This window comes from Takifugu flavidus, chromosome 2 (genome assembly GCF_003711565.1).
Source record: "Takifugu flavidus isolate HTHZ2018 chromosome 2, ASM371156v2, whole genome shotgun sequence".
Lineage (NCBI taxonomy): Eukaryota > Metazoa > Chordata > Actinopteri > Tetraodontiformes > Tetraodontidae > Takifugu > Takifugu flavidus.
Genome location: NC_079521.1, coordinates 17,986,514 through 17,998,390, shown reverse-complemented (window position 1 = coordinate 17,998,390; position 11,877 = coordinate 17,986,514). Strand labels below are relative to the sequence as shown.

General features: G+C 46.8%; 1 protein-coding gene across 1 annotated transcript; it reads right to left on the bottom strand.

Annotated features, from left to right (window-relative positions):
* Window positions 1-11,812, bottom strand: LOC130516836 (DNA-binding protein RFX7-like). Its single transcript, XM_057018145.1, has 9 exons — window positions 11,564-11,812; window positions 9,957-9,990; window positions 7,722-7,807; window positions 7,479-7,601; window positions 6,800-6,916; window positions 6,247-6,331; window positions 5,891-6,098; window positions 5,364-5,644; window positions 1-5,164 (listed from the first exon to the last, which is right to left on the bottom strand). The coding sequence occupies exons 1-9, from the start codon at window positions 11,695-11,697 to the stop codon at window positions 1,985-1,987; spliced, it is 4,248 nt and encodes a 1,415-aa protein (XP_056874125.1). The 5' UTR covers window positions 11,698-11,812; the 3' UTR covers window positions 1-1,984.
* Between the last annotated feature and the right edge of the window lie 65 nt (window positions 11,813-11,877).

The window sequence follows — 11,877 nt, the reverse complement described above, 5'->3', positions numbered from 1 at the left end:
CAGAGGTACTTAAAAATGTTTATTAGTTTTATAAAACAGCATCAGCAAGACCTTGTTTAAATAAAGCACTGGCTGAGTTAAAAAAGATACCAAGTCACAGCAAGATGAGTGAGGGCAGTTGTACAGCTCTGCACCACCAGACGAGTCTCCATCCAACGCTAAAGTCAGAGGTGAAACAACAAACTGACGTTAATGTTCTCACAGACACGGTACAAAGACTGAGGATCCAAAACTGACGGAGAACCAAAGGAACACCAGGCTAGGCTGGGTTTGACCTACTAGAATTATCAAATATCTTACAGTGCAAGTGAAAGAGACGTGAATGCACGAGCCCAGATGGTTCAGGAGGTTATAGCTGCAGTAGGAATTACACACGCTGTAAATAATGCAACAAAAACAGGCAGGAAACTGGGCCACATGTGATCTGTACAGCTAATGAAGTCAGTGTGGCGACTACACAAACACAGCCAGTCGTCTACCTCTAACAAACAGCGTATAAATACTTTGCAGCGTTACGTTATTGCCTTCAGAAACATCGGTTCATCTGTTAAATTTATAAAAACGGCAACAGCAGTAAACAAAGTTAGTCCTAAATTGTCTTGATGTGACTCCCACTGTTGAAAACCTTAGAAATTAAGCACAGAATTGTACAGTAACTTTGGCTGCGTCCATCTCAGAGTGATGTTGGTGCAGGTCACATCTGTCTTTGGTGTGGACATAAGGCTCAAACACGCTCGGGAGTATCAGCGACGTCCGTCTGCTCAGCGGCTGCTTCCTTACACAAGTTTGTCCTCTGGAGCAGAAGGTCAAAAATACTCCCGTTATCCAAACCAAACAGTGCGTTTATGGGAAAACCACACAGCCGTTCCAGATTGTCAGTGCAGCTGAAAACGCTTCGTTTTGAACTCAAATGCATAGTTCCCATTTCATAAATTAATGCATTTCCTAAGTGCCAGAGGTTATTGTCGTTGTCACGCAATTATTTTATTCTTAAAGAAAAAGTGCAGACACCAAATAATAAAACAGCTCCAACTGTTGCGTAACAGTTTTGTAAATTGCTAAAAAATTAGCGCTTTTAGCTCGTCTTTTACTTCCCTGGGCGTAACAATACATCCCATAATGGAGCAAAGCTCATCCTCCGTAAGTAAAGCAGAACCACAGCGAGAACACGATTAGAGTAAGAAAACAAGTCAAACTTAACAAAAAAAAGTGCAGAGTTCAAGTTGCTGGTAGGATCAAAAATGTAATTTTTGGGATGATCTTTAGATTATATGGCTCTTTAGTAAAGCTGAAAAGACTGAATGTCTGAAAGACATGAATTCAGTTTAAAGCTTGAAAATCTCACTAAATAATTAGGTTTAATTATTACTGTTTGGGACTCGTTACAGCAGAGCCCAGATTGTTGACAGACACGATTATTCACAGGTTTAAATCGTCATCAATAAAAAGTTCTCTAAATCAAGTGTTTCCTTTAAATATGTCTTTGGGTAAACAAAATTCACTTTGAATCCTACTTAAAAAAAACTTACAAATGTAAACTGATATTCAAAGTTAAAAAAATTGCATGTCTTGTTTTAGATGCAAGTATTCCATCAACACAATATGTGTTTTTCATTTAATACTGAATTAGCATTAGTTCTTAATGAGGTCATTTATATTAGTATCCGACAATTTAGACACAGCTGATTAAGCTTTTTGTCTTGATATTAAATCTGTAACAATTCAGGCAAATATCAAACACGAGTAAAAAGTTCACTTTTTTTTGCTCAGTAATTTCCGTTGTGAACGTCTTCACGAGGCGACGACCTCTGATTCCTCTTAAATGTCCAGCATTTGAACCAGAGCTGCAGCGTCGCTGCAGTACAATGTGGCACTTAAACTGAACCGTGTCCAGTATTGCATTAGAATATGTACAGTAAAGGTCGAAAAATAAATACAACAAATCACGACACTGAAATAAATACCCCAGAAAAAGGTCCCGCTCTCAGCCCATCAACCCGACCGCGGGGTGATCTTTGCTCTCCAGCCAGTCCAGTCCAGCGGAATGAGCCACCTCGCTGGCAGTTTGCTGAAACAAGTGATCGCTCACCAGCTGCTCGGCCGCGACGTTCTGAAACTGCTGCTGCTGGTTGGGGTCAAAGAGAAGGTTCGTGTCCATTGCATTTAGGTCGCTGATGCTACTCGGGAGCTCTGACTTCATTCCTATTTCACAGGAGACGTCGGTGCCGCCAACAGTCAGCCCTGATTGGTCCATGTGCTGGTCGCTGGCCATCAGGCTGTTGTCTATCAGGAGGTCCTTCATCGTGCAGCTGAAGTCCACCTGTGGATGCTGCTGCGCGCTCAGAGATAGCAACATGGACCGGGCCTGTCGGTGCGGCTCTGCAGGAGCTGACAGGGCCGAACTGTCCCCCGCCGAGACCACCATTCGATCATTCATCACATTTTCTAGGAGGTAACTTGTCCTCTGCAACTTGTGGGATCCGGAGTCAGGGGCCGTCAGACCGAGCCGGCTTTCTCCTCCAGACAGGCCGGGTTCGGACTCAAGGACCTGGGTCAGGTTTAGGCGTGCGGTGTAGCAGGAGGGCAGGTGACTGACGCCCAAACCCTGCACGGTGTCAGTCAGCTCCCCTTCCAGCTTCCTCAGGAGGACGTCAGAGAGGGTTTCGCCGCTGCACTGCTGGCGGGGAGAGGGCAGAACCTCCGTTTGCATCATAACGTTGAGCGGCACAGAGTGGCTCCTCTGGGCCGCGCCGGGCACCCCGGCGTTCGTCTGGCTGTTTGCAAAAATGCTCAGCATCTCGGGAGTGACGGGGGAGTTAAAGGGAGAGAGGACTGAACGAGGCACGTAGGGAAGACCTCCGGCGTTCCCACCCAGATTCCTCTGATGCACAGCCGGACTCACGCTGCGACATCGCGACGTCATAGAGGGCGCGTTGATGGCTTTGTTATCCAGAGGGGCCGGTACGGCGAACCCCTCCTGCTTATTCAGGTTGGCCATGCTGGCTACCTGCTGCTGCACGGGGGAAATGGGAGTCAAGCGGCCAAAGTGGTTGTCATAGTGACGAGCGTGAGGGACCGCAAAAGCATGGGGCTTTTGAAAGTGATCGCCTATCAGGCCTTGGTAGCCGGGGAGGATTCCCATTCCACCATTTGACTTGTTTAAGTTCCCACTGCTGTTGTAGTTGTCATTCATCCACTCGAGCCTGGTCTTGTCTGGGTGAGTCGCCATCGGCCTCTGCATGGGCTTGACCGGGCTGTTTGAGACCGTGCTGCCGTCGTGAAGCCCCGTGACGCTGGAGTTTATTGGCGTGAATGCAAACGGGTTCCTGCATTCCACTGGACTGGGAGGCACGGTGCTGCTGCAGTTGGAGTGGGGCGTCCCGACTGGGGTGTGACGGCTGCTCCCCAGTGCACTGTCCACTGGAGTTGTGGAGGCCATGTGGGAGCACGGGCTCTCCCCAGCGAGGCCGCGGCTTCCTCCCATCATGTCCGAAGTGGGCGTAGGAGTTGGCGTTGGGGTTTGGATCGGGTTGCTGTGTCTGCTCGCAGTCTGATAGTAAGCGGTCATGTTCTGATGAGCGGCCATTTTGTTACTTTGCATCACAGGCTGGTGGCCTGGAAACGGGACACAGCCTCCGAACTCCTGCAGGTTAAGCTTCATTTGTTCTTCCATCTGTACCAGCTCCTCCACAATGCTGTCCTGAGTGACGTCATCATCAAACTGGAAGTAGTCGGTATCGCTGGGCCCAGGCAGCTGATGTGATGAGGGACCGTGATTGAAAAAGTGTTCAGCTGCAGAGCCGGGCTGAGTGTAAGTCTGATGTGGAGCTTCCGGCTTCTCTGTGGCTGACTTTGAACGCAGAGCATCGCTGTCACCCGGATGTGTCTGTAGGCCAGGGTTACTGGGGAGAGCATGCACCTTCGTCATTGTGTGGGCCTGTAATGGGTGACTGCCTGAGCTGCTGGTTTTCATAACAGTGGAAGTGTTTTTCCTCTGCATTGAACTCTGTGTTTTGGCAACAGAGTAGAAGCCACTGGCTCTGAAAGAGGAAGTGCAGAGTGCATGGGCGTTAGGGGGCGATATCAAGTTCATTTTCATCTCTACCTCCCGGGACGCTGGTGCACTTTCTGGCCTAACCGGAGCTCCCGCCTTGGGGAGGTTACAAACCCCGGATCCAAAATCAACAGCGCCCTCTGCTGCCTGCAGGGGCATATAGACCCTTTTGACCGGGGAAAGGTCTGGGCTGACACCTGAGCGTTTTCGGAGCGTCTTGGTGGACAAAAGCCCTTTTGATATAAAACAGTTCTGTTCCTCCAATAAGGCGGATCGCTCAGTGTTTGGCAAAGGAAGAGAATTGCTGTTCTGATTCGAGGGAAATAACTGCAAAGTGCTCGCATTACCAACGCTACTATTGCTGCTGCCAGCAGCTGCCAGAGAGTTGGTGTTTGAGAAAGACGTTTCATTGCAACTAGTGCTGGAGAGTTCTTCCACGCTCAGGAAGCCTCTGGTGTGAGGTATGGGCACGCTGGAAGCCCTCTGAACAGCCCCTCCTGCCCTGCTTGTCAGTGCTTCCTGCGCCAAAATTAGACTGCTCTGAGATCGCGCTTGACTGTTTTTGTGTATGGCTTCAACTTCCATTTCAACATCAACGGTATGGGGCTCAGCAGCTTGCCCCGGCCTCGCCACTGGGGCCAGAATAGGGGCTGCGGAATTGCTCCTCATGTTCTGATTGTGGCCGATGTCTTGGCCTCCAGCAGGGATGCTAATGCCTGCAGATGCTGACAGCAGACTGCTATTAGAGAGAGATGTAGTGGAGCAGCTGCTGCTCAGCGCGAGCGACACAGGAGTCATCTTGACTAAACTAACCGGACTGACATGACAAGTGGTCATCACAGTTTTAATGGGACTGTTGCCAATGATCATGGTGGAGGGGGAACGCAACGTTATGGCCGTTGTGGCCGAAGGCTTGGGCAGGATCTGAGCATAGCGCTGTCGAGCAGAGCGCTCTGCGGAGGGACTGCAGAGGATATTTTGGGCTGACGGGGGCCCCTGTTTCAGTGCCTGCACCGGCTGGGTCACCATTTGAATGTTAATGGGCAGCATTTTGTTTTCTGCCATTCCACCTGGACTGGAGGAGATGAACTGGGCGGCGTTTTGCTGTACCTGCACAGAGAAAAGTAAAGTCACATTCTAAAAAAAATTCAAGAGCATGGGTTCCAGAATAGCTATTTTACAAAATCTGCAATGACTCTGATAATGATATGATGATGTTTTTCATGCACATTTAGATACACACAAGACTTTAGATTGGCTGGATTCAAAGAGTCAGTCTGAAGCCAGCAGGGTAACGCCTCCGACTCACTGTGATGGGACTCGGGACAGCAGCGACCATGATGCCTATGGTGGGCTGGGGTGACTGTGGGGCGGGGCTGGTGCACGGCGCGCCATCATCAGCCTTCTTCATTTGTCCCTCTCCAGGTGGGGGAGAATGTAGCTTCTGCTCTTGTTGCCTCCTCTGGATTTTCCTCTGCAGCTGCTGCTTTGCATCCACGGAAGGTGATGACAGGATGCTCACATTAGGCTGAAAGGAGTGAACCTCAGCAGCTGGTACGAATGCTGACACCGACTGGGAAGCATTTACATCTAAATATAAGAAACAGGGTCATACACTCATTACAAAAGTGTGACGTTTTAATGCCAATATTTAAGCAAGGATTGTTTTTTAAAGTAACAGTAACAGATTGTTCAAAATATATAAATGTTTCTGTAAAGTTACATTTATGATCCAGGACATAATCTTATAAACGTGAAATACTATCAAAGGCAGCTGTGCCACTAGAGGGCGCCACTTCTCCGTTTCTAAATGAATGAACGCTGACTGGTTCCTACCTGAGGCTGTACTGGCTGTGATGGTGAGAGCTGCCAAAGACTTGTTGCTGATGTAATGACTGTCTATTAGGAAGCGCGCCAAGTCCTCAACAGCATCAAACTGGCGTTTCAGCACCTTTTGGGCCCACTCACACACCAGGTCACAGGCTGCAAACTGAACATCCTCCTTAATGTTGCTCAGCTGTCCTGGTGCCTCGCTGACGTCACACTGGAGAGAGAAAAATAAGAATTTTACACATTTATTCTTGACTCTTGCAGGGAGAACGCTGGTAGCTGGCAACAGATAACTGCTATCAAGTGTCAACAGAACTTATATCAGCATTACAGAGCGATACTAGGACTTCTATTTTACTTACATCCTCCCCTTTTTTACAGAAATCCAGACTGGGCAAAGATGGCATCTGAACAAAGGGCCTCTTCCTTAGGCCACTATAGCAATATGTTAGCTGCTGTTAAGGTCAACATTATGGAACAGGCTCATCCGGGTAATAAACACACACTGTACTGACAACATGCTGTACCTTCTGTTCTTAATACACTGACACTGGCGACAGTTGGTCCTATATTATTGATGATGATGTATTTGCTGCTCAGGTTTAGCTTTAGTAGTTTTTATCATGATGGTTTCACACATAAAGGATTGTTGTGGCTGAGTAAAACTGGCCATGAAGGTGACGCCACCTTTAATTTTATAAATAATATCAAATTTCAATAGCTATTTCATGAAGGTCAAGATCACAGTGAGCGCCCCCTGAGGGGCGCCTGTGTTACGCCTCTACTTTGGATGGAGGGAGAAGGACTTCATTTCATTTCCCATCTATATTTAGAGAACTTATGAACCGCAACAGCAGGTGGTTTGAGACCAGAGACAGAGGCCAGACTGCCACAATACATTCCAGGGAAGGATATTTAGATTTTCCCCTCATGCCCAGTCGACGAGCCTTCATGTTCGGGAAGACGTTTTTCATCATTTTTCCAAAGTCCGCAGCACTCAGAGGATGATAATTCAGATTGTCACAGAAGCTCCTGAAACATAGTATAAAACAAATTGGATTAAAGACACAGGAACAATACGCTCGTTACCAATCTGAGGGGGAGAACAACTCGTATATACCCCTCTTGCCCCTCTGACCCAAATCCAATTGAACTATGAATCTGAAATAAATCGACACCTCTCATAATTTAGCAACGAGTGCGATTCGTCATGGTAGAAGAATGAGGCGCGTTCTGCATCTTTCAAGCCTTTTCAGCTCTCTGCTCGGAAGGTGCCAATATTTCTGGGTGGTGCTGTATTTCTGATCTGGTGCCGTTAAAAAGGCACTTACATAACACGGTCCGTGCGTTTCAATGGCTGCCTCAGACTTTCCATTCTAATGTTACCAACACATGCTGTTCTCGGTGATTCCAAAGCCTGCCGGGTCTATTTATACCAACGCTTGTGTAGGATTTGCAGATGAAATGGTCTCAAACTTTAAAATCACTCCAACGAACAGGTGACGATCAGTGATTACGCGTGTAAAGGAAATAAACTGAGGTTTAATTGATTTAATCTGCCGTGAGTGATTTGCGGCGTCGTATTTCCACCTACTTGTATTCATCGTACACCTCCTGCTTTGGGAGAGAGGTTTCTGGGTATTCCTCCAGATGATTGTGGATCCAGCTGAACGCGTGCATCTGCTGGGTGCGACTGGACGACAGGGCACCCTGGTCACTGGACAACAGGCCCCAGGAGGTCACATCAGTAACATTTCAAATAATGTCTAAATATGCATTGGAGTGGTTCACAAATGTCCCGTTCACTATCTAGGTTTGAGAACAGCTCTTTCCTTACCTTTTTTCAGCACTACTGCCGGGACCAGAAGGTAGTTTAAGGTACAGGTAGAGCTTTTCGATGTCCGAGAACTTCTCAATATCTTGCTGAGAAGAGAAAGGAGAGAAATGAGTAATTAGTGTTTCTCAAATGGAGCACAGACAGGATGAATTTCATGCTGAAAGATTTTATATTCTACTCATGTGGGCCAAAGGAAACATGAGTTCTAATGTTAACCTGTCCGTCAACTGGTGGACGGATGCAAGACGCCGCCGTTGTCTTTGGTTGTATTTGACTGTTTTTCTTCTGTTTTTCTCCACCCACCTCTCCAAAAATGCTTAGTAAATCATCAAACTCTCGATCCACCCACCATCCACCCATTCACAATCCATCCACCCATCCATCCGTCCATCCATCCATCCATCCACCCATCCATCCATCCACCCATCCATCCACCCACCACCCATCCATCCATCCATCCATCCATCCATCCATCCATCCATCCATCCATCCTTCCATCCATCCATCCATCCATCATCCATCCATCCATCCATCCAGACAAACTAACGAGTGACTGAAAACTTTGTACACCAACCGGTATAAAACCCGGTTAGATTAGAACGGATTGAGACTCATAAAATGCAGATTTATTCTAATGTCTCCTTCAGTGTCTGGCTCCTCCTTGTGTCATTCACATTTTCATCCTCATTACCACTGCTACCTATGTTGTATGCAAGTGTAATTCCTCAGTAAAGGAGCAGAACAGGGCGCGCTACATGCTGCTAATAACACGTTTCCACCTCTCCTCCGTAAATGAAACACGCACACTCTCCGTGTCAGTAACATTCCCCGTGTCCCTCGGGAGGACGGAGCGACAGTGTGCAGCGCCTTTAACCAGACTCTTCAGAGGCATAAAGAAACATGAGAGTGTGAAGACGGAGCAGTTTAAATTCTGCTGCTTTAACGGCAGCACACGCCAGCGGAGCCATGACAGTATAACATATATATGAAGAATCAATATGCAATAATCACCATGGAAGCATTTCAGGTAACTGGTTAAAACAATGCTGTGTGAAACTCTGCTTCCACAGTTCAATGACACCAACAGGAGCTCTCTGGCGAACAGATGAGGACTTTTTTAATTCAGTATCTGAGCCTCGGACTGTTAAGGTATAAATAGATGTCCAACAAATGTATAAATATACTGCATTCATATAAAAGTACAGCAGAGACACAAGAGCGCATCAATGCATACGACATAAATGGCTGCAGACAGACGCACAGCGACAGTGAACGCCCTTCTCCTGGGACGGGCCGAGGGTATATCCCCTTCCAACATGCCTCCACGCTCTTAATTGGCTACCGAGAATAAAATCTATTCTGTTCTTCTCTTCTGATGACCTGTGAACGCTGCAGCACGCTAACGGCTAACGACATCAAACTCTACAACATTCACACAAACTCTGCCTGATCTGAGATACGTGCGTCATTCATTCACATTCTGCATGTCCATATGGATCAATCTGAGGGACCCCCACCCCCCTTACACACCCACCTCCCTGCAGCTGTTACCGTGGTAATGAACAAGAGAGCGTTAGCTAATGAGGTATAAAGTTATTCATTTTAACAATGATAGTGGTTTGAGCTAGTGTGTTTTGGCTGAGAAGAAGTTTTAAAGTGGCGTCATTCTGTTATGTGTTCAAGGGACCAAAACAAAACTGGATTTAAATGATTTACGCCTTTTTTCTCAGTGTCAGAATCAGCTCATATGCAACCAATAAGAGGAGGATGTCTGAGCCATAATTTAAATGAATAGACAGTAATTTCAACAGTCAAATATTCAACAGTCAAACTGCTGCTTTCTTGACATGGTGCAGATTCCTGTAAAGTCACTAGTTTTTTCTTACTTGTCTACTCATTAATATACAAAATAACAAAACAATTGAGCAATTAGGAAAAAGTCCATATTTACCGAGGCACAGAAAAAAGAACATCTGAATTTATTAGACCAATATCAGAGTTTAAGCCCCTTCACTGTCCTCCTTTGGGCTGATATCCAACATAAAAGATACTTTTCTCCAAGTTTGAGGCTAATCCTAAAAGCCTCAATCTGGTTTATGACTGTAAATTTCAGATAAGATGTGGATAATTCTAACCTTTGTATAAGAACCTTCATAGCCTCCAACAAATCAAAATTAAAAATGGGGGGGGTCATTTAAAAGCAGCATTTAGACTGGAACCATTAATAATACTCACCAGAATGTTTTCCACTTTTGAATGAACAGATTTGCTGAAAAACAAAGAGAGAGAATAAATGAGTTTGGAGCTGGTGTAACACGAGTGCTTGTGTCTAAACTGTATTTATTTATAAAGCAGAGGAATGCGTGGTATGAGGTGAGCCTCCAGCATCTCTCACGTCACGTCTCCCAACACCACAAACACATGTTGTCGCATGTAAAGATGGAGGGAGGCCTCTCAGCCCCCTCGTTCCATAGACTCTCCCGTTTAATCCCATTTAAGCCACACTGAAGGAACGCAGCCATCATATGAAGGTACGGAAGAAGACGCGACGCGTTCACCTGACAGCGATTACAAAGACGACCTGCTGCCAAGGAGCGATATGAATAACTCCCCCTGATCTGATTCCTAATCGGACAACGGGTCTGGTTGTTGTTTACTGTGAGACGGAAGGTTAAGTCTCATTTAAGGACTCGACCAGAACAGTTCACTTTAATTTACTGTTACCAGGCGGCCAAAGATTAGCCAGCGATGAAAGGCCGTCGCTAAGCTGTTTGTGGGGCAGATTTAGCAGATATACTGAATGACTCCTGAGACTGCGAGGGGCAAAAGAATGGAGAACTCAAAGTCCTTTAAAGCTGCCCCATTTAGGGCCCACGGAGGCTCCCGGGATGATTCCATCCCCGGATGTAAAGGCTCGGGGGAGCGATGGCCACAGGTGAACTCGCTGAACCTTGACCCGGTTTGCTGAGGTGAACGTCAAATTTGAGGAGCAAGCGGCGGAAAGTTCAACTCGCTGCCTCCAAGTTCAACCTTTTGACATTTAAGAGCTGTTTGATATTTAACTGATGAGTATTTATGTTCCTTCACATTTACAAGTGAAGAGATTACGACCAGTTCGTGGCCTGAAATAGAAAAATAAAGAAGGCGCTCATTCAGTTAGACTTAAAATCATAGAAATGTTCCTGGCTTCTCCTTATTTACGAGACAGTAAACATCTTATTTTCCATTATATTAACAGCTTAAACGTATCAGATGTTCACTTAGCACACCATGTTTCCATACAAAACTTTTAGGATTTTGCGTGAAACTGAACACAATTTTGTATGTAATAATCACTTAACATGACATTCTTGCCTTAGAAAACATTACGAAATGAACTATTACATTCGCACGTTCATCCAATATATCTATATATGTAAAAATGGGCATAGAGCAACACTTTTTATTGGACCGTCAGTTACAGCTGGTTAGTTTTTAACATCCTATTGTAGTAAATCCAGTGGCGAATCCCTAATTACTCTCAGCTCACCTATCAGCTGATATCTGAGCACCGTGGAACATACTGTAAATAAAGAGCTGCAACATCTGCCCTCATGCAGTTGTGAAGTCCCCCTGTGGCTCATCCGTTGCTAAACAACAGGTAGGCATCTCCATCTCCAGGTAGAGGTTATCTGGTGATGCTCTGGATCATTAGTTTACTGACATTTCACAGGATTCTCCCAACATGAGGTCACTGGTAACCCGGTGACCCTCATTTAAAACCTGGCGAAAGTTGTTGTTGTTGTTGTTGTGCCGGGGCAGTTTAAACCTAAAGCAACACAGGTCTTTGAACGCCTCCTCACCAGATGGAGTTCTTGATCCGGAGCTGCAGCGCGCTGGCTTCGGCGCCCTGCAGCCCGGGGAGTAGGCCGGCCCCGCTCCGCTCCCCGCGCTCCGGCTGCTGCGGCTGCGGCGGCGGCTGCGCGTCCTCGTCCATCTCGGCGGCTCTTGGGGACTTTCTCGGCAGGACTGGACGAGAGTACTCACCCGGGGAAGTTAGGCGACATGGACCGGGGGGCGGTGTGGTGCTAGCGGGACAGCAGCGCGCCCTGTTGTTATCGCCGCCCAGTGCGGCTCCGGCATCCCTCGTTTTAAAGACAACACTTGGCAAACGAGT

Coding starts and splice junctions, on each gene's coding strand:
- LOC130516836 (XM_057018145.1), bottom strand. CDS start 11,697: ATGGACGAGGACGCGCAGCCGCCGCCGCAGCCGCAGCAGCCGGAGCGC. Junction 9,991..11,563: donor CGGATCAAGAACTCCATCTG/GTGAGGAGGCGT, acceptor TTTGTTTTTCAG/CAAATCTGTTCATTCAAAAG. Junction 5,645..5,890: donor CACAGCCAGTACAGCCTCAG/GTAGGAACCAGT, acceptor TCTTATATTTAG/ATGTAAATGCTTCCCAGTCG.